The sequence below is a fragment of the Argentina silus genome, assembly GCF_951799395.1.
Source record: "Argentina silus genome assembly, chromosome: 15".
In the NCBI taxonomy this organism is placed as follows: domain Eukaryota; kingdom Metazoa; phylum Chordata; class Actinopteri; order Argentiniformes; family Argentinidae; genus Argentina; species Argentina silus.
Genome location: NC_139669.1, coordinates 4,876,769 through 4,904,112, shown reverse-complemented (window position 1 = coordinate 4,904,112; position 27,344 = coordinate 4,876,769). Strand labels below are relative to the sequence as shown.

General features: G+C 40.8%; 1 protein-coding gene across 1 annotated transcript in view; it reads right to left on the bottom strand.

Annotated features, from left to right (window-relative positions):
- Window positions 1-11,932, bottom strand: part of tnmd (tenomodulin) — a 35,177-nt gene extending 23,245 nt beyond the window's left edge. The window contains exons 1-2 of the mRNA XM_083686554.1: window positions 11,863-11,932; window positions 8,673-8,807 (exon numbers count right to left, since the gene is read on the bottom strand). Coding sequence (XP_083542680.1) covers window positions 8,673-8,807; window positions 11,863-11,910 — 183 coding nt within the window. The 5' untranslated portion in view covers window positions 11,911-11,932. The remainder of the gene's footprint in view (window positions 1-8,672; window positions 8,808-11,862) is intronic.
- Between the last annotated feature and the right edge of the window lie 15,412 nt (window positions 11,933-27,344).

Below are 27,344 nucleotides of genomic sequence, written 5' to 3'. Positions count from 1 at the left end.
TCAAAGGCGTCCCCCTAAGATTCATGCATCTCCATGAATGAGAAACAGACTCCGCAAGACCAAATATTGAGGCGAACGTCTGTGCGAGCCACTGAATGATAAGCCTGACGGCCATCAGGGAGGTCACCTCTGTTGCCGATATGTCTCACTGTCGCTCTGGTTGGTTTTCAGCTGTACCACATTTTTATGAATCCACAAGACTGCATTCTGTGTTCCCACAGCTAAGTAGCATTTAGTAACAGCTTGTGAAAGTTGTAAGTCTGTATTTTGGATCGTTTAGATGCACGGGGATAATTTGGCCAGGCGAAGAGCATTAGTGGCTAATGAGCACCGGAAAGTTCCTACACCACTAAAAAAATTAACGATCATAGAAGCATGTATGTATGAAAGCACAGGCTAAAGTCATGACAGACTGAACTTCAGTGGTTTCAGAAGGACGACCACATCATTTCTCCATTCCTTTTTCATTATCTGGCATACTTGTAACATTATAGGTCTGTTAGGGCCCCAAACCTACCCTTTTTATTACAGCACAGCTGTAGGGTAGTTACCAAGCTTGTTTTGATACTTGGCATGTGTATCACAACAACTCTGCAATCTTGCACAGAAGGCAATAAAGCCTAACTTTCGTACTGCAGAAACCACTGCACTGTCAAAACAGCCTTCACTCTGAAAATGGACACCCACTCCACTGTTCTGATTAAATCCGAATCTCTGAGTTGAATTCAGAGAGCCGCAGACTGTATCATAAGAGTATCTTGCTCTCCTTTCATGTTCATGGCAGAATCGACATTCTCAACACAGTGGATCCCATAGGGCTGTGTATTTCACAATGCTCTGATTACGTATGGAAGACGCTACGGTACACCGGAACAAGGTAGACTGTAGGGACGGGACCTCAGGCGCATAGGAGATTTGCAGGCTCATAATTGTTCAAACGTTGTTTACATCAAGCCACTGCCTTGAAGACCCAATAAAAAGGGAATCGTTCTATGATGCAGACACAGTGCAAGAGTGCTGTGACTGGGGCTCCTGGTGCTGGTGATAACTCCCTGATCTGTTGCCATGGCCCCTGGGTCCGTGGGTGGGCTGTCAGCACTAGTTTGGCCTTCATTCGGGGAGTTCACGGCACTGGAACCCAACACTCCTACAGTAGGTGCCAGGAGAAACATGGGGTCATGTTGGGTTTGACACCCATTGCTTCAGAAGTTGGAACTTACTGAGAGAGCTGGGCATACTGTGTGTAGAATGACTGTGTATATGTATCATAATTACATACACTTAGGCCTACCTGGTCCTGGCAAATGGACTTTGCAATTACCTTGTGTAATCGATCAATTATTTTCACAGCTAGTCACTGGCAGATTCAGCTTTTGAATGACAAATGACAGACTGTCAATGAAGAGGGCTTATCAGAACAAAGTAAGTAAGAAATGGCTGAGAAGAGTGAGCCACTGATTGGAGCTGAATGAACAGGTTATCGGACAATATAAATTGTGTCAAAAATAATGACGTCTCTCTGACTTTAAAAGCATATACTCTCAGAGGCATAATGTTGAGTAATTTTCCATGAGTCCATCAGATGCTCTGCTAAGACTCCAAAATGACTTTGAAACATGGACACATATTGATGTCACTGTCATTACAACCTACTCTATGGATGCTTTATCCCATTTCACCTCTATTACTCCCCTGTAACGACTACTCTCCTATTTACTGCCAATAGATCTAAAGCAACTCTTGGTGAGAGCAGCGACAGGCTTTGATTGACTTTGTCAAGATGCATTTATTTTGCCATCTGCGTCAGTGGTATAGAGAGTCGAGTTCTAAACTATGTATTTAAGTCTGGTTTACTTTGTCAAAGGTGCAGACTATGTTATTAGAAGTTAGGATGAGCCACTCTCACCATTAAATCTGACTGGAAAAGAAGTGCAAAACATCGCAACCATCCTCAGTGCAAACAAACACGCTTTGTCTGTCAACCTACTTCAAGTGCTTTTTGTGTCCAATAGTAGCAACAGGATGGCCTGGGAATGTTTCGGAAAGTATTCAGACCCCTTCACTTTTTCCACATTTTGTTGTGTTATAGACTCAATTTAAAATTGATTAAATTAAAAGAATTTGCCATCAATCCATACACAATACCCCAGAATGACAAAGAGAAAACAAAGTTGAATGGTGGAAAGGAAAAAGCACAATAATCAACATAATCTCAGTCACTCTACAAAATTGTCTAGAACCAAGTGGCCAAAAAGAATACCTTAATGGAAAATAATCTATCTCATATCCATAATTGTGTTTGCAACAATGAATCCAAGTGATAAAGCAAAGAAAATGGCTGGAAATGTGTTTATTTGGTTTTACTACAAAGCATTAAGTTTGGTGCAAATCCAACACATGCAAGGCAGTTTCTGCACCAACTCTCGTGTGAAGAATAGTAGTACTGTATTAAGTTATGGGTATGTTTGTCAGCGGCAGGGACTGGGGAGTTTGGTAGTGACATCCTAATCTACACAGTGTGTCACTGATTCCTAAAAAACAAAGATATTAATTCCAAAATTACATGAACTATTATCCTTGCATTAAGATGGACTCTTGCATTAAGATGGACTCATTAAGATCAACTTATCGAGTGATTTGTTGATTACATTTTTGCATTTTAGCTAATTTTAAGAGTGTCATAGTGAAGGGTCTGAATACTTATGTAGATGAGGTATTTCTGTATTTCAATTTTAATAAATTTACTGAAATTTGAAAAAAACTTGTTTTTGGCTTTGTCATTCTGGGGTATTGTGTGTCGATGGATGGCAAATAATTTGCCATCCATCGACACACAATACCCCAGAATGACAAAGCCAAAAACTAGTTTTTTTCAAATTTCAGTAAATTTATTTTAATTTAATCCATTTTAAATTGAGTCTATAATACAACAAAATGTGAAAAAAAAGTGAAGGGGTCTGAATACTTTCCGAAGGCACTGTATTTCTGTATATTGAGGTGATATTTTCTGTATACAGTATACAGTTCCCTCAGCTTTTGACTCTTGATTGATGCGACTCGGAAGCTGTAGAAGCAGTGGAAACAGAAAAAGTCTGTCTGACCTGATCTGTGACTGAGTATATCCACTACCTGGCAGGAGGATATTGTGGCCTTTCATGATGCAGCGCAAGGAAATAAGATCTGTTTTTGTGATAACAGTCGAGGGCCACTTGTTTCCCTGCATCAGAGACTTCCTCTCCTTGCAGCTAGCTACAGTACACTGCACCAAGTACAAGATCAGACCAAGGACAGAGCCAGGGGACACACGGCACACCAACATGATCCTCCTGCACTGCATTAATACTACTGCAGGTTCTTAGAACAAGTGAGAATACAATGCTTTGTTTGGCTTTCACATGATTAAAACGACAGCTTGCTTTCTACGCAGCATATTGCAAAGATGAATTATGCAATAATCAATTTAAAGATGTTTGTAGCTGAGATTGCTCCACTGCCTCCGCCGTGTGATGTTTTATTTATTTCCCAGATCTGAAGCTTGTCTTCAAGGATGTCTTCTTTGTTTTTCTAGGGGCAGTAAAAATGTCATTATTTGAGCTTAGAATCAAATTTACAACCCATTTCTAAAAAAAAAATGTGACATGTACTTTTAAGTCGATGATTAGGACAACGCTATGTATCAAACTAAAATGGATGTCATCAAACTAGAGTGTGAGAGCGGCAGCGGGCAGCCTTCACTTCACCTGCTGTAAATTAAAACAGGTCTGTGTCCCAGAGGGAGATGCCAATCTTCCTGTGTTTAATATTTCATCTCTGAATGAACAGGATCTCCACAAAGCTTTATTAACATTGACTGACAATGCAAATAACATCTGGCGGGCAAAGGGGACTTCTGCACGCTACCTTTGATAAGTTCTGCCCCATGAAAGGCCTGCATTGCATGTTGACATATGATAAAAGCTCAATACATGAGGTGAGGAGAAGGGTTTCTGACTGTCATATCTACATAGATTGTATTCGTCTGTATCACTGTGCAACATATATTCTACTGTACATATCTCTTTAACACAAAACTGTGCTTTTTTATTGTTTATTCAGTTGCTCTTACTATTCAATACAGCAGTGTGCATTAAAAAAATGTTGTAGTAAACAGGATTTCGTTTTGTTGTTGCTAGAGTAATTACAGAGTTATTACACAGTCAATTTAATGTAAAGTGTGACCCCTGTGAGACTGGCTGTGGAATGGTAAAACAATGTAATTTTCTGTGGGCTGGAGTTTGCACTCCTCCTCACTTCACCAGTGTGGCCCAGAATGCAGTGTGACAGGTGCAGAGGACTAGAATCACTAGGAGAGCGAAACAGGATATGAAAGTTCAATCACATTCTAAATTGTACAGCAGAGGGGAGAAGAATACTTGGCAGCCACTACTGTTGAGAGAGGGAGCCTAGGAGGGAGCAAAGGGAGATGGAGGAGAGGGGGAGAGGCGAGAGACAGACAGACTGCCAGCCCTACCTCAGTGTCTACTGAGTCTATCAACTGTACATGTAACATGTCACACATGAGATGCTGGTGGGATTGGGAAGTAAACTGCTGGCCATTCAAATGCTAATACATGCCACTTTTTGTCCACCCTTGCTTTCAGAAGGCGATGCAGAGACATACTGAAACGCCACACAGCAAATGAGTGTTCCCAGCATGCTTTGTAGTGTTCTCCTGTTCCCAGCAGAAGCTTCAGTCCCCGAGTCAGGCAACAAGCCCCAGCCACAGTGCTGCCTTCATACCTCACAACACAGCCCCTACCTCAGGCATTCGGCTGGCCGGGGTTTAAGCAATTCTCTCTTGTTTTTCCCTCCCTCCCTCCCTCCCTCCCTCCCTCCCTCTTCACCTCCTCTTCCTCTCTGCTCCCCTGGTAGAAGGCATAATGAATCATCTTAGGATGAGAGAGCACAGGGAAGCATGGCTCCACAGTGAGGGAGAAGAAGTGGACACAGGACTCTTAATGAATGAATGAGCTTGACATGTAAAATCAGAAAAGATTACAGGCTGTAGGCACAGACTCCCAGAGGGTCCTGCCTAAACCAGCTGTTCAGATAGGCACGACCGACTACCCCATTAGAATAATTATTCCTCCACACGACTTAGCTGAAGACACGGGGTTCAGGAGCAGGAGAGGCTGTCTATTGCAGTATAGAGTTTGCCTTTTTCCCCGTCTCTAGAAACAGGAAAAAAGAAGGTGAGTATGTGACAAGGTGATGGGATGATGTCATGATCCAACAGCAGTCCCCCCCCCCCCCCTATCCCTCCCCTCCTCCTATTCTGACACTCTGGGGCGCCGAGGGGACTCTGAGACGGACACAGGACATGAGCAGTAAATAAACAAACTCAGGAGGGTCATAGAAAAGCCCTGCACCTGTGACCATTAGAGGAGAGCAGGTGCAACATTGTTCATTAAGCCACCCCACCCTGACACTGAAGTCTTTAAGAGGCGGTCAGGGGCAGCGAGAGAAGGCCTGCTTTGGGAGCAGGGCAAGGCATCAAGGTGAGCAATGCAATTTCAGCTTGAATAATGGAGCTCTTCCCTCTGGCCTGACACTCATGTGTTTCTGAGGTAATTTCACCACACTGTCCAACAGCACCTGTGAGCTATTTGTGATCCCCGGGAGTGCCTGGTTCACAATGGCTCTTTGGTTCACAATGAATCTGTGGCTGGTTGCTTCTAAAACAGTTAATCTCGCCCAAATTAGTTGATGCATTGAAATGACTTTGGAGAGTTATTTTGCTAAACACTTCAACTTCAAATAAAAAAAGAAAAAGAAAAAGGAGTGAAAATTAATGTGCATAGAGGCCTCTCAAGAACTCAAGAAAGTCATGAAAACTAGCGTTAGCACTATCTTAATGTATACAAACCAGGAAAGCTGTTGGCCCATTCCTTCTATAGATACTAACATATTACAAAATGCAAAGTCATTATATGAACCTCCTCACAAGGCAGACTTCATATCCATGGACATCCCAATGTATACTGATAATAACAATAAATTAATATACATGGAGTCAAAATCCCCCTGTGAGCTTTGGAGCCCAGAACAATAATGAGCACATGGTAAACATTAAGACAGAAATTCGCCGTAAGCCAAGGGAGGAAGTGGGCAGCTAGTCTTAAACACACACACACACACACACACACGCACACACACACACACACACAAACACATACACACATACTGTACACACACGCACACAAACACACACACACGCACACACACACACACACACACACACGCACACGCACACACACACACACACACACACACACACACACACACACACACACACACACACACACACACACACACACACACACGCTGGCAGGAAGAATGATGGCAAACTATCTTCCCCAAGCCTCTGTAACAACATATGTTTGCAAGTAATTAAAAGAAGTTCCCAAGTGGCTACCATGTCATATTGAAATACAATGCGCCAAGCAAATTACCTTTCCATGGCAGTTTATGTAAAGCTGGGCACAGGAGACTGTGGTTCTGGAGCCTGTTGCTAGAGCGGTGGCGGAAGCAATCACTGGCCCTATTGACGTATTGACTTGCAATTAGTTTGTCAGGGGTTAAAGCTTTGGACCGCAGGGGGAATCACTGATGAGAGCTTACATGGAGAAAGACAAGTAGCCTGGCCTAGTAAGAGCAAATACCTTAAGAGTAACAATCTTTTTCATATTAGGACATGATTTTTAAAACGACAGACTTAATAGGCAGAGGAAGGGTCATGAAATATGCATTGTTGTGTTTGAAATATTCATAGGGAGCTGTGATGTTGTGACGCCTAAAGCTGTAACAGTTGCACATACAGGTTTCATTGTGTGCGTGTGTGTGTGTTTGTGTGTGTGTGTATGTGTGTGTGTGTGTGTGTGTGTGCGCACACACACACACACACGCACACACACACACCTTCTCCGTGCAAACTTCTCTTCAGACAGTCCCCAGACAGGCTTGGCTAGAATACATTTTTATCTGTTTTTACTGCTGGTGTGTCTAAGGGGGCTTCCCATCAGGCAAACAGACAGACAGGTGATTGGGCTTTGAAGTGCTTCCATCTCGCTCACTGATGGAGGCCAGAGAATGGGCCTCCCCCTCAAGACCCTATTAAAGCAGAACTGAGGGTCCACAGGTTTGATGTCCATTGCCTTGGCAGCCTCTGTCATCAACATATTATGTGCCACGTGAGAGTGATCACAGCTTATTAAAGTGGAAATAATGACTCCTCCACCTCTGGCATGAAATATTTAACAAGGACAAAGAAGACGGCTCAAAGGTGATTTATCTCCAGTGATGGGGGAGGAGGACAGTTTTTGTCCTATCTTAAAAAACTGCTTTTGGTCTCTCTCTTGAAAATAAACGCTCAAAGAGGCATCACCAAGATGGCGGTGGAGTGGACCGGCTTCCTTTAAAGAGGCTTTGTCTATTCCTTGAAAAGCGTGAGCTCATGGTCCTTTCAGGACTGTCCCTTCAAAAACAAAAAAAAAATCCCCAAATCAACAAAAAGGCATTTTATGCTAAATCATATTCGAATACTTTCCTGAGAAAACGTAAATGAAACTGATGACCGAAGAGTACAGTTGAAATGTTCAATGCTGTGGTTTTATAACCAAAGAAGACCTCCATTCACAGTATATAGTCAGTCATTTATGTCATTTATGTATGAAGCATGTCTATGGTTTTCTATTTATATTGGGAGTCGACTAGCTCATTCAGTGGGCCTGTAATCATCCCTCTATTGTCAGCTTTACTGTTCTGCTCAAGAAATAAAATCATTTGCAGATCTTATTGAAAATAGTGCCTGAAACACAAAGACCGGCTAATTTTCTTTGAGAGAAATTATCGATGTATTTTTGCCATGGTCTTGAGTAAATTAGCTTTTTTTGGCCCTGGGGGGAATGTGGGCAAAGAGGCAGAAGAAAAGCTCTCCATCAAAAGTGAGTGAATTGGATTTTACAAGATGAATAGGAGGGACAAGACTTTACTCCAATTAGATCACTGTGGTCAGCAGCAATTAAGCTGGGCTGGATTGAGGAGTCAGGAACTTGAATAGTGACAACATGTTTACACCGCTGGTAGACAGTAGTAAATGAATGGAATGATAAATGATGCCGCAGTTGAGGATTTTCTAAGTGCAGAAGCCAAAGTATAACACTAAGGTTTCACAAAATTATACACTTGACAGCCAAAACTTTTCGAGAGGGAGAGAGAAAATAGCCTATTTCAAAACACAGCTGCCTTTTCCATGGACTATATAGATTGAATTCAGTGTAATGTTATACTGACAAAAGAAGTTGTCTTGGGATCTTTGTGTGGCCATCTCCAATGTCAAGCACATTTTCAATACAGTACGGTTTGGTGAGGAAAAACTTGAGTCTGTCTTTCATCCAGTGTTAACAACAATAACAATTAAAACATACATTACAACCACTTGGCAATACAGTGTCTTAGCATGGCATTGATATAGTTGTCTCCATGTCTAGATATCTGCTCTGTTTCATGGTCAAATTTGACAAGAAGTTTGATGAGAAGTACGTAACCTCTACTATGACTCCACTTGTTGATCACGAGGCAATATGATTAGTCATGAGATGACCTCCTGCTTAATGAGATAAGCCAGGTCTTACCCTCCCCAGGCTGGGACTCCAGAAGTGTCTCAGGCTGAAGATGCCCAGGGTCAACGTCAGGAAGACCAGGCCCAGAATCAGAGCCCCACGCTGGTAGCTGCGGTATCTGCTCTTTTTCTCTTTTCCAACCTCAACCTAAAAGAAAAAATAACAGGAAATAATTTGTAATCCGATGAAACGTATTAGTAGTTTATGTGAATCGCATTCAAGCCTAATTTTCTCTTCACATGTGCCAGGGGAGGCTGGTGGATGCAGACATCGGAGGATGGGCTCATTGTAATGCATGGAATGGTATGATATGTATAATGAGTTGATTTCTTATAACACTTAAGGCATTCCCTGGACACAGATCTCTGCTGGAAATCATTTTCAGTGAAGATTCTCCATTGAACAGGGTCTTCTAGTCCAGGACTCGGCTTACATCTGGATCTGGGAAACCAGCCCTCTATCCAGCAATATTTTCTATATTTATTCTCATGGCAGCTAACAATATTGGTAGCTAACAAAGCTCCATTTATTATATCAATAATTAGCCCTCTGCCATAATGTATCTGCTTTTCTTTTATTCATCATATAAAATGCAATTGCAAGCTATTCAGAGGAACTTGCAGAAGGCATCTGCTAGATGAATAGGCAATCTAAATATTAACATATGCAACCTTAACACCTGTATAACTTGTAACGTTTTGCAAAATGCTCCCACTGATGAAGACAGAAATAAACATATCCTTGTGTTTTGAAGTGTTTTCTGGATGTACCATATGACAGGATCTCATACTTCTTGGAGCAAAGTAAATAATCAGCATATGGAAAACCAGTGCTGCAGAGATATTAAAGGTCACATCTATTAAACTTTTCCTCAAATTAAAACTCTCCCTACTGGACTAAATTCCCAGAGCTTAAGGCCACAAATTAATAAAGAAGGGCTTTTGTTCCCACAAAGCCCCAGAAGTGAGAGAATGAAATCTCCTGATTCACACCGGACTGCTTTTGAAGGTCTCAGAGGACAACAAAAAGAAGATATGTAAAATAAAGGAAACTTCAATTAGCGGAAATGTTGTTCGTTAAAAGAACAGGACCATATTCATGCTTTTTAAGGCGATTATAAAACAGCTTGGCTCATCTATTGTGACTGTAATTGTTACTGTAGTTTGAGTAGCCCTTTATGGTAATATTTGTTTTATAAATACCTTATAAGCATAAACATATTGTACTGATGTCGCAATTGTGTGACTGTCACATAGGGGCATTCTATAAATAGCTACTGCAACTCAGTTGTTATGTTAATTGTGTGTAAGATGCATTCCAGTTTCATGTGATGCAGCCATTTCTGAGATGACTAAAAGCTGATGCATAACACTACAATGATTCATATATTTCCATTTGCCTTTCATCCCTGCCAGCCCCCCATTTAATATCAACCTTTCCGAAAAGGAAATTTGTGTATTTCTTATCATACACATACCATATATTTCTAATTTGGTTGAATAATACAGACAGTGGCCATAACTGGCCGACTCTACACATCAAGGAACTGATTTTGCTCACAAGGTATGATGGGAAGCAGATACTGTTGGCCAGATAATCATCTGGGCCATAAATTCCTTACGCAAATAATTTCGCCCAGCATGGAAAAAAAAAAATTTGGCTGAAGTCTGCACACTCCTCCAGCGGGTTGCATAAGCAGTGGAAACTTGACTAGAGGACAAAGCTCTGTCTGCACACTGAATATGAATTACACAGATAGAGAGGAGAGAGAGAGAGTGAGTGAGAGAGAGCAAGAGAGAGAAACAGAGAGGGAGAGAAAAGGAGAGAGATGGAGGGAGGAAGAGAGGTGGGGAGAGGAAGAGAGAGTGAGTGAAAGTGAGCACAAGAGAGAGAAAGCAAGAGAGAGAAGGGGTGGGGGGTGGGGGGACGAGGATGAGGATGAGTGCATGCACACACAGACTATTGCCAGCCGACCAGTGTTAAAGGGGTTCAGGGGTTTGAGAATCAGCCAGGCGCCTCCTCTGGAGCAGGACTCAGTCTGTGCAGTTAAGTGCCCAAGGCCCCCTGCTGTTCTTAGGGAGAGATGGAGACAAGGAGTGCTTTTTATAAACAAAACAAACAAGAAGAAGGCTTCTGAGCTAAACAAACATAGGCAGAGTTCAGCCACTACCAGGCAGGCCATGGCAGGGTCAGAGGGGACAGAGTGGAGGGCATATATTTTCCTTTCTTAAAAGAATGTGAATATTCTGAAATGTAATGCCACAGGTGTTTTCTGAATCATATTAATTCCCTCAGCACATAGCTTAGTGTATCTGTTGTAACAATCAGAACATCTTCAATGTTATATGAATTTGATGGACAAATAACCTACTCTCTCATTGGAACCTAACAATGTCCATTCCTGTACTGAAACTATTGTAATTCCATATTTATGAGGTCTATGGTAAGACAGAATCAGTTCACAAACAGTAAACAACTATTGTACATCACACTACCCGTGAGAGGAAAGACCACTGGATTATTTAGATAAAAATGTTTTTCGAATTTTCCCAAAGAGCAATAAGTTCTCCAAATGAAGAGGATGGACATATTGAAACCTCGCTGTACGTGAGAAAAAATGTTATTGAGTAATAAAACAAAGCTCAGTGGTGAAGGTGAACCTGGCAACTAAACACAACAGGGACCCAAGGAGGCAAGTTGGAGGGGAAGATAAAAAAAATATGAATCTTAAATATGAATCTTAGAGCACTCACCCAGGTAACAATATTCAGCCTCACTCTATTTGTGATCCCAAGGAGAAGACTTATACCCACTGTATGATATCAGAAATATTCTGCCATTATTAAACTCGAGGCATTATAATGTTAGAAAACGTTTATACTATGTAATAATGTATCTACACCTAAACATTACTTTTTAATATCCCTCACCACACAAAAAGTTGTCTATACTAATTGCATTATACACTATATACTATATACTAATTACATTTTAAATGCATAGACATGCATAGACATACAATGCATAAAAAGACAGGCATATGATGTAATTCCAATTGCATTCAGGATTGTACAAAGCATTTCATCACCAAATAGTTCAGTAATTGAATGGTTTACCACTTATTACCAATACCGCTTATAACCATGATTCAGTCATAGTAGAAAAAAGGTCAATTAGAAACATTTTTGCAATTAAGACTCACATCTTTCCATAGAGCCTGTTGACTGCTTGACTGAGAACTATTTTCCATAATGCTAGCCCAGAGAAGAATTCCTTCAGATACTCTTGTCTTCCCTGGAAAAACTAGTCTCTCGAAGGCAAAGAGTCCTAACTTCATTCCATTGGTAATTTGGGAGTGTGCTGAAGGGGGGGAGCTTTCAGATGGGATGGAATTACTAAAACACTTGTGATTCCCATTTTAAGGAAAGCAGATGTCTCCAGCACACCAGGATCTGCTCTCAATTCAAAGGATGGAATATCTGACATAGATTTGAACTATCTGTACCCAGATAGCATGGCTACACAAATGTAACTTTCCATATTCTGCATCCTGAAATGAGACATACACTTTTGAAAATGTTCTTCTTTTCAATTATAAGTAGTTGGAGTAGTAGAAAGAATGATTGTAAAATGTTTGTATTTGTGCTCCAAGTAAATTATCTAACCACTCTCAAGTAAATGCCCACGTCAACAAACAGCTGTACACAAACAGAGACACTCAGCATGATACTCCACCCCAGAGCAACAGAATCCAGTTCATTTCCTGTTCGTCAATACTAGAGAGCCACATTATACCTTATGCTATTTATCACCTTTACAGTCTAAGGCTACTGTGACTTAGTGAAAACAGTTCAGCAGGAAGCTGTCTAACATCTGGGGTGAGATGGAGTCCCAAACTTTTAGGCAGAGGAGGACATCAAGTGGTCTGAGAGTAAAGGTGAGGTTGCTGCTTAATGTGTTGGACTTCTGGAGCACTATCTGACAACGTGGTGTCATATCCAAACTACTACAGCCAATGACTGATAATAGTGGGAACATTGTTAAAGTAAATGTACAGTTACTTATTAGAGGTTTGAGCGTGCTGTATTCTTATAGTAGCCCACATTAGCATACTGTATATTCATCAAATAATCAGACAATCAGAGATTTGAGTGATTCATGAGAAAGAAATGTGGTGATCAAATATGCTCTTGAAGTGCAGTACTACTCCAACCTACTGTAACTAGAACACCACAGTCGCATATACCTACAATATGAATATGTTTTCCACATGTATGTTCATCCACAATATGCTTTCTCTACACTGTACAGCAAGGAGGAAGAATGAGTACTATAGGGTCAGTTCCGTAGAGGAAATATAGGCTAAAATTGGTCAAGCTGCAAGCCTTTTGTGTGACAGGCAACATCTGAACACACATTAAGTCTGTCAGATCTGATAGCCACAGGGCTTAGTCAGCGCTTTCCCATTGATATAAATCTTTACAATTACTGTGACATTTTGCTTGGTTAAATCAAGCAGCAGGTCTTTCAGGAATAGTGTTGTGTCAGCACTGGGACTGAGCATCCAGGGACCCCCGTCCCTTCAGCAGCATTCCGAGCAAGACGAGGGCTCCAAAACCCACAGTGTGCTGTGCAGAAAGGAATAAACAGCAATTTAGAGGGGAGTGCACACCAGATACACTCAGATTAGAGCAGGGCTGTAGAGAGCAGCCTAAGCAAACCTCGAAGAATTAGAAAATAAACATTTGCTCCCCCCCCCCCCCCCCTTCCCCCTTGCTGACAAGCATTGATAGGAATTTGATCAACTCGACCTTATCTGTTATGTTTGCTGACTGCTCAGATGCACCAATTGAATGGGAGGAGCGTGAACGCGAAAGCTCAGAAGAGTAGCACTGTGCAAGTAGTGCAATTGTTGAGCGTTAGTTTTCAAATTGGAAATTTGGGGGAAAAAAAGGGGAATTGTTTTTTTTCTCTCTTTGTGGCAGAGCGGGGAGACCACACCTGTGCTGTCATACAGGTGATATTCCCACATTCTACAGTTTTTTCAAGGTGATAGAGTGTGACCTTTTTACAATTCATTGTCAAAAGCCTGAATCACACACAGTCGGTGTCACAATGTCTGTGTGCATTGTAAACAGGTAACTCTGTATGCTCTTAAACTCTCTGTCGTACTTTGTTAGTCTCTAGTATACTGTAGTTCAGATACTGTCTGCCTCCATAAGGAAATTAAGGTGGACTTATTTGATAATCAATAAAACACAGAAGCAAAAAAATGATGTATAATTGGCTGCACTTGATATTGCTCATGCGTGAAAAGGAAAATTGTCCAGCTCTCCAACTCGCAGTTCTCACAGTAACAGTAAAACTTAGCTCATCCTCTCTCCACACCTCACTCTCTCTCCTCCTCATCTCTAGTCAAGGCTCTCTCAGTCAGTCACAGAGCTGTGGAGGACACCCACAGATTTCCCCCGTCCACAGCCACCTCTCCAGCAGCACTGGACTGACTCCCACTGCTGCAGGCCTGTTTTCATCTGGTCACGGTCGGCGAGCATGGACGTAGATTAACTGGGCTTCACGTCTGCAGTGAGAGGGCTGGGAGAGAGAGAGAGAGAGAGAGAGAGAGAGAGAGAGAGAGAGAGAGAGAGAGAGAGAGGCACCCATCCATCTCTCACCTCTGACAGACAGAGAGCTCCCTCTCCCCTGCTCCCCCTTACAGACTGGATCCATGCAGGTCAAACATGGCTCAATATTCTCTGTGATTCCATTACCCACTCACTGCCATTCTACAGGTACAGTCCTGCCTTAGTCTTTCATTACAGTGGGAGAGGAGGCGTGGTAGGTGGGGGGGGGGGGGGGGGGGGGGGGGCTGGCTGGAGTGTGTAGTAACGTGAGGAGGCAGTCATGGAAACTGGCTCTGAGTCTGAGGCAGGAGTTGAGTACCTCATTCCCCCTCTCTCTCTCTCTCTCTCTCTCTCTCTTTCTCCCCCCCTCCTTTTCCTGCTTTCTCTCAGGGAATCATGCTTCAGTGAGGAGAGGAAGAGGTGTCGTCCAGCACAGGAAGCTTCTGCTTTTTCCCTCCAGGAGCTTCTTAACTATTTCATGTACAGTAGCTGTGACCTGCATGATTGTCATTTATTGTTCCTACTATTCTGCTGAATTTCCCTCAGCTGTGTGCAGGATTTCTAGCAAGAGGTGTTCACCCAAATATAAAAACCATTACCCACACAGGTAGCCATAATAGATTTTGAATTCCACAACACTGGAGTGAATGACTAGCACTTCCTCAAAATCATGGACATGATGAATGCTGTGGATGAAGTGTCTAATTATAGTTTATTACCAGACCTGAGTCATTACACACAGGATTTATTCATAAGCAAATCATTATGAGCACAGTAAAGTATGAAGTCATTAAATTCTCTATGAAACACAATGCAAATATGAAAGGATGCAAATACAAGCGAAGAAATACTGCAAGAGTACAAGAGCATCATGCTTCCTTCACATCCTGGTAGCACAATAGCATTGACTGTAGGAAATGAAAGACAAAGGAAGAAGTAGGTGTAGGCCCATTTGTCCCGAGGGACCCATCATTTCATTTTCTATGAGCAAGTGAAGTGAGTAAATACAAGTTTGAAGGATAACACCGTGCCATCTCTAAGGAGTCCCTTTGAACTGACAGACTGTGGAGAGCAAATGAATAGGAATGCGGATTACGACGTTGCAAATCTTCTTCAAGTTTCTGCATTCATTTCCTAAATCTCACCTTGAGAGGAAAGCTGCTTGCTGTGGGATTTTCTCAATTTCTTGCTTGGTGGGACAGGTGTATTTACTTTGGTAATTGTATTCCTCATCCAATTCATAATGTGATTAAATATTAATACAATTCAGAGTTCAGGGAGAAGCAGATCTTTGAAATTATCTAGGCAGCAATATTGTGGAATCCCTCTCCTCACTTTGCAACTTTTTTAGAACTGTAAAAAAGGAAGACATTTTTTTTAAAGGGAAAATAACATTAAGTGCAGCTCGCACAGAAAAGATGTACTGTAAGTTCGTAAAAAAAAAAAGCTGAAGCAAAAGATAAAGAAGGGAGTATTCCTCACTACGATGACCTCCCAGTCTCCTCACATTGGGTTGTGTTTACCTAATGGCAGTGGTCTCTGCCCAGCCATTGATTGGCGTATTCAAAGCAGAGCTCTCATCTCTGAGCACTGAGCCCCCCACATCCCTGCAAGTGGGCTGCAGCAGCAGACAATGGAGTCAAGCATAAGTCATAGTCAAACAGTAATTACAGCTGCACCATGATGATGGAAGCAGGCCCATTGACTCCTCATACTGATGTGCGTCAGGTAGAAGGACAATGTTTAGCCTTGAACCTCTGAAGCAGTGCTGTGCCTACTGATTGGAGTGGCAACATGCCACAAAGGTAACGGATGTGACTCAGTGTGTGTCATGCATTTTTGTCAAAGGCAAATGTATTGAAGTGGCTTTTTATCTTCAAAAAACACATGGACTTGTTGGTGTATTAGGAGGAGATTTATTAGTGGCTTATTATCACATTATATCACAAAGCCATGTTCAGGACAGTACATGACACTGATGACCCCCGATTCAATGATGTAATCAGCGCACAGTCATAGGATTTCAAGTAATGAATTACCTTCATGTTATATTGTTGTACACTATGAGAGGACATGACATCACTGCTGAGTTACATGCATGCAAGTTGTCTGTGTTTTCTAAATTGTCTGTCAATTTATACTTATTCATAGTCTTAATGTTATTGTCAATTTACCTCACCCTCAAAACAACACCGAGGCAGTAGCTGTCAGCCACACACGCTTATTCAACGTAACACATACAGTAACTGACAGTGATTTTCATGAAATCAAATCCTCAAGGACATTAAGCCACCAGCTGCTATATCGTCTGTTAACTATGATAATGATCTTTTAACTGGCCCAAGACATGTGATTTATCACGAACAGGACTGGGTCTTTTGTCAGGTTCGATCAATTTACATAACATAAATCATTTACTCTGGCAGACTCAACAAACTTGCCTCTCCTAATTTAAAAAGAGAATATCAAACTTCTGAGGGGGAATGTGTTAGGATGCATAATGTCAGGACATAGCCGATATTTTTGCCAGAGCAGGTATAGAGAGCAGGTTCAGAACAGAACACATTGTAGGATTAGCTGACTGTCAAACCCAAACCCAGTTGTGTAACTGACAATTAGCATTACAGTATATTCCTCATCTCAATAAGGAATGGAATACTAAGCCAACAGTTCATTCTTAATAACATAATGGAGTAATGATTCTCACACAATGTGAGACATCCATCTAATGAGGTGAAAAAATACAAGTCAGTCAAAGGACTAAAGCAAATTCATTAATTGAATTATAAAGGTGACATCATTTCCACTTGGAATCCCAATCCCCTACAGAGGCCCCATCTGGCTCTCCTGCGTTAACTGTAGCAGGTAAACAATTGTTTGCCAAATGATGCTAATAAATTTTCTGCAGAAAGTTATAAAACAGTGGGAGTTAAACTGTGCAAAGACCCATTAGACCCTCCAGGCCCAAAGCAGAATAAATAAAGTCATACAATGAGCACCAACAAAAGGCCCTGATAGGAAAGTGGTTCCTATGCAACTGTTGCTGAGTCGCCATGGGGGACTGCATTGGGCCCATTGAGACCTGATCATTAAGAGTGCTCCCTCTTCGATTTCTAAATGGCCTTTTTGTTTGTGACTGTACGCCCAAATTAACTAGCATGCAGAAGTAAAGTATCAACTTCAGCATGATCTACAGTAGGCCTTTAAGACAATTTCTTTGGATTTCTACCAGCATGCATCTTTACTCATTTCAAAAGGAGAAAAAAAGTGAAAATGTCAGATAATGTCATAATAACAGTAGTGCAGCCATTTTGAAATATTATTCCTGTCGACTGCCATAAAAAAAGCAGGACTTGTAATAAAGTTAGAAAGAGCAGCCCTGTCTAAACGAATAATCAATCCAGAGATTTTCTGAGAAGATTTGTCAATTGCTGTCTCCGAAAGGGCGAATAAAAATACTCATACAGTATGTCTACTGCTTCTGAACAGCTGCTGAAAATCAAGACTTTGCAAAAACACTGTCATGTGTGCAACACTGTACAGTAGCCAGATATTAGTATACATATGTGTAAAAAGTGCAGTAGCTTTAGATTATGACAACCAAGGGGAATGTGAACAAGTAATATACCATTACGACAACTTCATTTCAGATATAGGTGACATTAAGTAGTGTCTAAGTAGACTTTAATACTGAATACAAGACGTGTGATCAATCTTTATTACAGAGCTACTAATAATGTTAATTACCGTAGGTGGTGAGAAACTGCAGAAATGGATATGTTTGTCTTCTATTTGCCTTCTGTAACAGAAGGCAAATAGAAGACAAACATATCCATTTCTGTGTGCTGATAAGAGGTGGAGGAAAATAGGCCTATTCATTACACGTGAATTATTATAATTTGCCTCTATACGTAAGAAAAAAAAGGTAGTAAAGGGCACAGACTATTCAAAAAGGCCGTTATTCACAGAGGGTCTTAATAGGGCCCCTAAATAATTTTTATGCAGTCATTTTTCTGCTCCTTTCATTCGATGACTATTAACAAGGGACCCTTATACCGTACACAACTATATATTCATTTCACATGAAGCAAGATAATGCCCTTTATCACTTTTAATTAGGTATGCAGTTTATAATTGAATAATGGCTTTTTGGTATTTTATTATCCGTGTTCCATTACTGTCCAAGGTGACAAAGTCATGAGGGGGCCTCAGTAAAAGAGAAAAATGTGTATGTATAGTATTAGTATGGTTCATCCAATACATGGCTTACAAGTTGTACCCACCACAATGATAGGATAACATCTATAACTACAATCATACTTCATGAAAAACCTTTTTCCTGCAATTAATCAGCTACATTGATTGTCTTTTACGGGGGCTTGATGATTATACATTTTGATCTGGATGAAGTCATTTACTTAACTAACCCTGATGTGAAATCATGCAAAATTATTTGCAATGTTTGCAGTGGTTGCACAGTTGGGAAGATATTTCCTGAATTGTGCGGATGTTTCGGCTGGCACCAAACCAGTTCAACACATTTTTACATACAGTACAATGTGAAGATGTCCCAAAGTACAGTACAGCTATCACCATGTTTTTTTAACCATGGCCCTTGAAATCACACAAAAATGCGTCCTCGTCAACACATTCCTTATTTAAAAATGTCCACCGTGCAGGTTTTTATCTGTTGATATATCTACACTACTTACCCCTTCTCTGTGTTCACTGATGTGTGCTTAGTGCTCTGAACTGGTTAGAGTATCAAGGAGTAAACTACTTTTATAATTAAGTCACATGAGTACTCTTCTATTCTGTGTATTTATGGAGAAAACCTCTGACCATATAGGAGGCACCAACATATAGAACTGATGAAATGTCACACTGTTAACCATTTATGAATGAGTTACCCACATTAATTAATGAGTTATCAGTTATGAACAGTAATGTATGTTTATAGGTGATCAAGTAAAGTGGTCCAACATTGCATGATTCATAATAAGTAGTCGTAAACAAATAATTCACATAAATTGTTTATTCATGCTTGTCTATACTATAGTAATGACAGATGGCATTCACTTAAAATTCACTAACAAAACATAACCCACACACAACATAAACCGTTTGAAAGGTGTGTTTCACATTGGCATCAACTTATAGGCTTGCTACAGGTGATACTGGCTAACTAGCTACTGCCTAGCCTCATTTGGCATTGATTTTTGCTAGCTAGTGAGCAACACCAGTGGCCCCACACAGCGTTGTACTCCAAGTTGTTTCAAACTTACAACAAAGCCACACTGGTGTGGAGCTACGCTAGGCTACGCTAGGCTACGCTAGGCTACGCTAGGCTACGCTAGGCTACGCTAGGCTACGCTAGCTCTACATTAGCCACTCATTGTAGTATCAAAATGACCATATAGCTAGCTAGCTAGCTTGTGTAGCTAGTTAGTAGCATCACCTTTGAAGTAAGTTGCTAGCACTATATGATTTACATCTTTCTCTTTTCTTCGAGGCAGCAGCTAATCATTGCCTACCAATCGTTTGTAAATGTTATATACCATTTGATAGTTTTGTACCAAATACAGAGTAAAGATAGCTACACTATAGAGCTTGCACATATAGGTTGTCAAATCCACTTCCTGGTTCATGGTGTTTTTTGAAAGTCCTTCAAAATAGGAGTTATTTTTCTCTTCAAAATAAGAATACTGCCTTATAAACAGTTTAAATACTAGTCATGCCGAATTCTAACCAGACAAAGTGACCTGTATATTGTATCCCAGTAGCAGCCATTAAATCCAAGCCTACAGACCTTGACTACCATGGCTTCAGACTAGGATTCTTAGCACAGCGTTGCCTGTGCATTATGTCTCCTTCATTACACCACTGTACCACTTAGACAACATACTGTACATTAGGGCACTCATTGGAGACATTTTATAGAGACATTATTACAGTAATAAACAATTATCATGGAATATGATTGTTGTTGTTAATTAATACATTTTCAAAGTGTTTTCAATTATTATAAACGTGTACCCAGAGAGGCTTGGAGAACTGGTCTGCTACTGCTGTTGTCCAATGAGGTCTTGCCTGTTTCAACCATGTCTGATGAGGGTAGTCATGGTGGTAATTGTAAGATAGAGGCATTGATAGAGTAAATTAATTAAGAGTAATTACACCCATAATTACACACATCCGGTGTAAAAAATAGCAAATACAATTTCCCAACTGTACAACCACTATGCAACAATTGCATCAATGCTATTGCAACAATACTATTGCATTATTTCACATCAGAGTTAGTTTTTGAAGCATTATAAATACATTTATAAAGCATTAATAACTGGCTCCTGATTGCAAGCTCCCTATTTGGCAAGCACCAAGTAAATATCGATCAGTCTAAACGAATGACTTATGGGGGAGCTTAGTAGCGTAGCACACTAATGCGCTTACCACATAATCGCAAGGTCCCCGGTTCGATTCCGACCCCCGACCTATCTTGCATGTCATCCCTCCTCTCTCTCCCATCCTTCCTGTCAATCTCTACTGTCTCTATCCCAATAAAGCAGAAATGCCCTAAAAACATATATATTTTTTAAACTAATGACTTATAACTGTTTGTAAATGGTTTATTATTTATCAATAATAATGATAAATAATTTAATTTCATAATAAACTGATTATAAGTGATTTATTAACTAATTATAAACCATTTATAAACCCTTTACAAACTTGACATTAATGTAAAATGTTACCGATTGTACTGTACTTCCCAACTACTGCAAAAACTGCTAGGTTTATTCCAATCATGTGATTGTTTACAACCATTGTTTGGACGATATTTATTCCATGTTGTAACTGTATATTTAAGGTTCATTTGCAGTTTCAGCAAGATGTGCAGCAACAAAAAAGCTGTGAGCATCCTAATCACCACATTTTGACTTATCTTGTCCTCAGATTTGAGTCATAAACAAGCAAGTCTCATACAGTATATTTTCATTTCCACGATGCAAACTGAACAACAAAGCAAACTTTGGTATTGCAGAATGTGGTGGTTGTGAGGCATTGCTAAGTTTTTCATTACATTTGTATGCGTGAATAGATATCTTAATATAAATGAGTGGGCAATGGAAATTTCGCTTGCCCAATTTAATCCAGGCCTCAGGCGTTTGAACTTCCCAGAGGGTTGCGGCCACACTCAACGGTGAACAAATTGAAGCATCTCTGTTAAGACAGTTCATTCCCTGTGCTGTTGGTACAAAGACAGAGAGAATGAGAGAGAACGTATGTACTTGGGCCTCCACCAATTCATGAGCAAATTTAATCAAACAGAATTAAACTGATTAAAATATGCAGAGGAATGGAGAGCAGACAGACCATTAAACTCTATAACATTTCCTCATTCAAATGATCTAATGTATAATTGTAATCAACCCATATGTACCCTCTTTTCTAAATGTGCTCGATTCAGACAGAATAGAGGGCTATAATTGCTGTGTAATTACTCAGCGATATAATTAGACTGTGATTAGAAGAACGTTTCTGAGTTTCAGTGAAATTCTTTTTAAAATATATTTTATTTTTTTTATTTTTTTTGTATTATTATTAATTTATTTGTTCTGCATTGTGTAAGACAGTGGAGGCTGGTGGAGGTAGAAATCGGAGGACGGGCTCATTGTAATGCATGGAATGGAATGAACAACGGTACAGTTTCAAACACAATTTGCTCATGAATTACAGCCTCCCCAGGTGTATCCCCTGATAATGTGCTGATGTTTTCACGAAACTTACCTCTTAGTTACTTCTTAGGCAGCAGCTCCATACAGAAAAAATCATATTAAAGGCTAATTTGTGAGCAATGAGCCTTTTCCATTCTGTGGCTATTAATGAAGCTGTTGTCATGTTGATGAAAGTCTTAATTCTTATAAACTTATCTGTGGTAAACACCTCAGTGTATATTATACGGCAATATATCCATATCCATCCTTCCACCCCCCCCCCCCCCCCCCTCTCTCTCCATCTCTGCATCCCTGTCAGTCAACCTCTGAGAGGTTATCCTAATGTATGACCAGTGTCCAGAGGTCATTGTAGATGTCCGAGTCCTGTGGAGATAGCTCATCATGCAGAGCGCCACACACTTCAGGAAGTAATCCAAATCCTCCAGCCTCCCCATCAACATTCTTCGATGCCCTTAGGCCAACAAACCAGATTTTTCATGTCAGCTGACATGCACCTTCAACTCCTAAGTAGCTGTTTGACTTTCACAAGTCTCTCATCATCCAAGCATACACACTTTCAGGCAAGGTTGGTCCATCCTTGGTCCATAATTATACGCCAGTTATAAGTGTCCAGTTACGCATGCTGATTGGCTGAGCTATTTGCAAACAGGAGTTCCTACAGTTCACTTCCTAGACTATACTACTATAGTCTATACTACTTTGCATACCTTGCTCTGAGAGAGAATTCCCAAAATAGCTAAAGAATTAATTGTGCTAATCATATTGTTTTGCTGATATTGCCACATTTATCTTGTTAACAGAATACTATCCATATGGAAGACATAATTGATACAGCTTGGATACATGCTTAATCTAAATTGTTTCAAACACTGGTGTAAGGAAATATGGTTATGTATCTGCAGGCTTTAGGATAAGAAAGGGGAGTCAGTCACAAGAGAACAGGCATTGACTGACAAAGCCGTGGCCAACGACTTGCCTGACGACTTGATTGGCTGGCAGTTGATAGGACCAATGACTTGATTGGCTGGCAGTTGATAGGACCAATGACTTGATTGGCTGGCAGTTGATAGGACCAATGACTTGATTGGCTGGCAGTTGACAGGCAGGACCAACGACTTGATTGCCTGATACTAACTGGCAAAGCCCTGTTTTTCTCCTTTCATTGACATGCGCAGGCTACTACTAACCTTGCCCCCTATCATTGTTAACCACTGCCCACTTCGAGGGTAGCCACACCATTGGGGTCTCTTGTATATAATGTGTGTGCCTCTCAAACTTGTATTTGTATTTGAGCTGCCTTTCTTTACCTGGTATACTTGGTGTACTGCACCATACTATTTTGCTTGAACAAAAAACTTGTTACTTGACTGAACGCTTTTGGAACTGCAAGACATCTTATTTCATACAGGTGAAATTCCTACACTGGGTTGTCTTCATGTGTTGCTCTAATATGAATAATTCACAGATTTCTGTTTGAATCACAGCCATGGTCATCTGGTGGTTTGTTGACAATGATACGAAAATAATAGATGCATGGGAGGTAATGTTATTCGGTGTAACTCAAACACTGGTCCAAGTTGAAAGAGATTGGATTTCTGTTCCCCGTTGCATGTCCTGGTTGATGCTTTAAGCTATACTGGCCAAACACAGGAGGTGGAAAACTATATAAGGAGGCTGGTGGGGAGATGTAGGCATTAACAGCTCGCCTGGCAACCTGCACATTGCTGGTTCGATTCACGCTAAGTCAACGCTTAATATTGCCCAGCTGCCACACAATTCAAAGTTAATAAAGATTAACATCTTATGTAAGTTATGCAAATTCACTTACCCTCACGTACTGTAGCATATCTCACGTAGCATATTGTCTGAAAATCTCTCTAATGTGTCAACCAGAACATACATTTGGGAATGTGTACTATTGTGTATAGGTACACAATTTAATTAGGAGACTGTGAGTGTTGCTTTAAATGGTAAAGTATCTCATGTAACATACTGTATGCAAAGATGTTTTCAGAATGTGGTGCAAAGTAATTTCCTGCCATTGATTGACCATACAATCTGTATGAATAGATTCCAAGGCTTTGCACAATCAATATCTTGATACTTTGCTAATAAGAGACGGTTGTACATGTTGTTAAGACCAGTCCTTCACTGCTTGTAGAGATTAGTATTCTATACTCACAGAAAATGGACTGATTTCCAGTACAGAAAATATGTATGTATGTTAGAACACGTAGAATAAGATTCACAACTTAAAGCCCTCCCCTACTCCCTAGTGAGGGCAGAGAGAGCACATGACTGCTTTTGAGAGGCTGACAACTACAATATCATATTAAACGATCCATCAAAGAAGCTGACTGATTGCAACAAATCCTGGCTGAAGTTCATTACTGGCTAAGTGCCTCGTCTGGAGTGACAATGATTCTCAATTGTAATGCATGACACATGATCAGCCTAATATCTAACAATGACAAATAGGTAGCTGTGGTCCTCACCAGAGAGAATATTAACTGGGGCTAGCTCTGCTGTGTCAGGGGGAGAGTTGGCGAGGGGAGGGGGCTGGTGGCTGGCTGGTCCTGCATTAGAAATGCATTTTAGCGGCTGCAGGTTTGATATCAGGGTTGGATGAGACAAATAAATGAAACAGATACTGTCAACCTGCTTACCATTTCAACCTTTTGTCAGACGTCGACAAATGTTGGTAAACATGACAAGTTTGTTTCAGGGATAAGTCAACAGGTAGGTATGCGGTATATTCTAAATGTATAAAAGTAAACCACAAAACTACACTCACCGAGGACTTTATTAGGAACACCTGTACACCTTCTCATGGTGGAGGTGGTGTAATGGTGGCAACACAGGCGGCAACACGTGTCTCGGCATGTCTTGCAGACATTTCTGCTTGGATGTCAACCCACCACCTCAAGCTCAACCTTGACAAGACTGAGCTGTTCTTCCTCCCAGGGAAAGCCTGCCCTCTCCAAGACTTCTTCATCACAATAGAAAACTCTACTGTGACCTCCTCCCATACAGCCAAGAACCTTGGGGTGATCCTTGACAACCACTTATCCTGTGTGGCGAACATCACAGCGACAGCACGCTCCTCTTCACCCCTGCTACCCCCCTGTACAAGTCCTCTCCTGCTAATAAAATAAATAAAATAAAAAAATAAAAAATAAAAATAGCCTACTGGCATCACGACTGCCAATGTCCCCTGGTGTGAGCATTGATTACTTTGTCTGATGATGACTGTTGGATAGATTTGTTACTTAAACAAATGTATTGTTGTAAGTCGCTTTGGATAAAGGCGTCTGCTAAATGCCATAAATGTAAATGTAAATGTAAATGTAATGGTGTGGGGAATGTTTTCCTGGCACACTTTGGGCCCGTTAATACCAGGCCCAAATCAATCATCGCTTGAATGTCACAGCCTATTCGAGTATTGTTGCTCACCATGTGCATCCCTTCATGGCCACAATTTACCCATCTTCTAATGGCTACTTCCAGCATGATAATGCACCATATCACAAAGCAAAAGTTGTCTCAAACTGGTTTCATGAACATGACAATGAGTTCAGTGTTCTTCAGTGGCCTTCCTAGTCACTGGATCTGAATCCAATAGAACACCTTCGGGACGTGGTAGAACGGGAGATTCACAGCTTAAAAGTGCACCTGCAGGAATTATGCGATGCAGTCATATCATCATGGACCAGAATCTCAAAGGAATGTTTCCAACATCTTGTGGAATCAATGCCATGAAAAATTGAGGCTGTTTTGAGAGCAAAGGGAAGCCCTACCCAGTATTAGTATAGTGTTCCTAATAAAGTGTTCGGTGAGTGTATATCTGTGTGTGTGTGTGTGTGTGTGTGTGTGTGTGTGTGTGTGTGTGTGTGTGTGTGTGTATTTAACTATAACTATTAACCTATGGTACTACTGAAGTATGTCCATAATATGGCCTACTAGTCTACTTAGTATTAGTATTTAGAAGTGACAAGTACGTTTTAGGGATGTTTTACTACCTCGCAATCAACACATTTTCTTACTGTGAGCTTACCCAGGAAGTTAAGGAAGGGTAGGATAGCACATGACCGACTTGTGGGTGAGAGGAGGGCCCCCGAGGATACAAAGTGAGAGTTGTCTTCTCTCAGACTTCTCTCATTATAACCTTCACAGCACAGCTGCAGAAAGCAGCTGTAGCATATATTACCACCTGGCAGAGGGGGAACTGGCAAGTCTTTACACAAGGTAATACATCTAATTTGTTAGGATGAAAAGAATAGAGAGCTTGGATTTTGAAGACATTCACATGATAAAAAAAAAAGAAAAGTATTTTGTAAGTAGGCTTACAGCTTAATGTGTATTTGTTGTAATAGATGTTGCGCTCTATGGTGATAATTGGTTTAGAGTTATTGATTTGTACTGACGACCTTGACTGTTGATTCAAGCCTGTACATTGTTAATGAGTAAATAGCCTAAATATACTGTATATTCCAGTTATAATCTGTTTATTGTTTGAACATCGCAAGGAACCATGCACTCAAATATCACACAAAGCTTCAGTTGAAAACATGTCTTCTGATTTTGAGACTGGCAGCTTTGTGTATTTGATTTGACAAAAGCATTAAGCTAGAGCAGACATTGGGCCATGAAGCAATTTCACTCTGCAGCCTAGATCCAGCCTGAGCCTTCTCACCAGAGCACCTCTGTACACTGCTCTGGCACTGGTGAGCCCTCTACAAAATACTCATTACAAAGTTCAGTGCAGTCAGCAGATTCAAAATGGAGAACTTTGTGGCATTTTGTTGGCAAGCCAACTCAATATGGACACGGAAGCTAAGATTGATTTTCTACCTCGTTCCAATTCAATAGCGGATATCAATTATTTTTTCTTGTAGGTTATTCTCTGGATACATTCCTTCTAATGTGACAGTGCTGTTTACTGATCCCATTTTGCGTAACACTATATGTAAATAATTAATCCAAGAATGCTAAACAGACTAGCAAACGTGAAGCAAATGAAGCTGAAGGTGTTAGATTTTGAGTTTAACACTCAACTCCCAAACACTGAATGTGAAAAAGTGTGGTATGAAGGTGTATTTATCTTCAAAGAAACTCAGAGAGAAAGTGAGAGTGAGAGAATGAGGTTGGGGGGGGGGGGGGGGGGGGGGAGAGAGAGAGAGGGAGAGCAGAGAGAGCAAAAAGAAAGAGAGAGAAAGTGGGAGAGAAAGAAGAGGAAGAGCAGACAGACAGAGAGAGAGAGCAACTTTCAGAGTGAATATGGAACAGGTGTATGTAGCATCAATCATGGCAGTCCATCTTTGCTT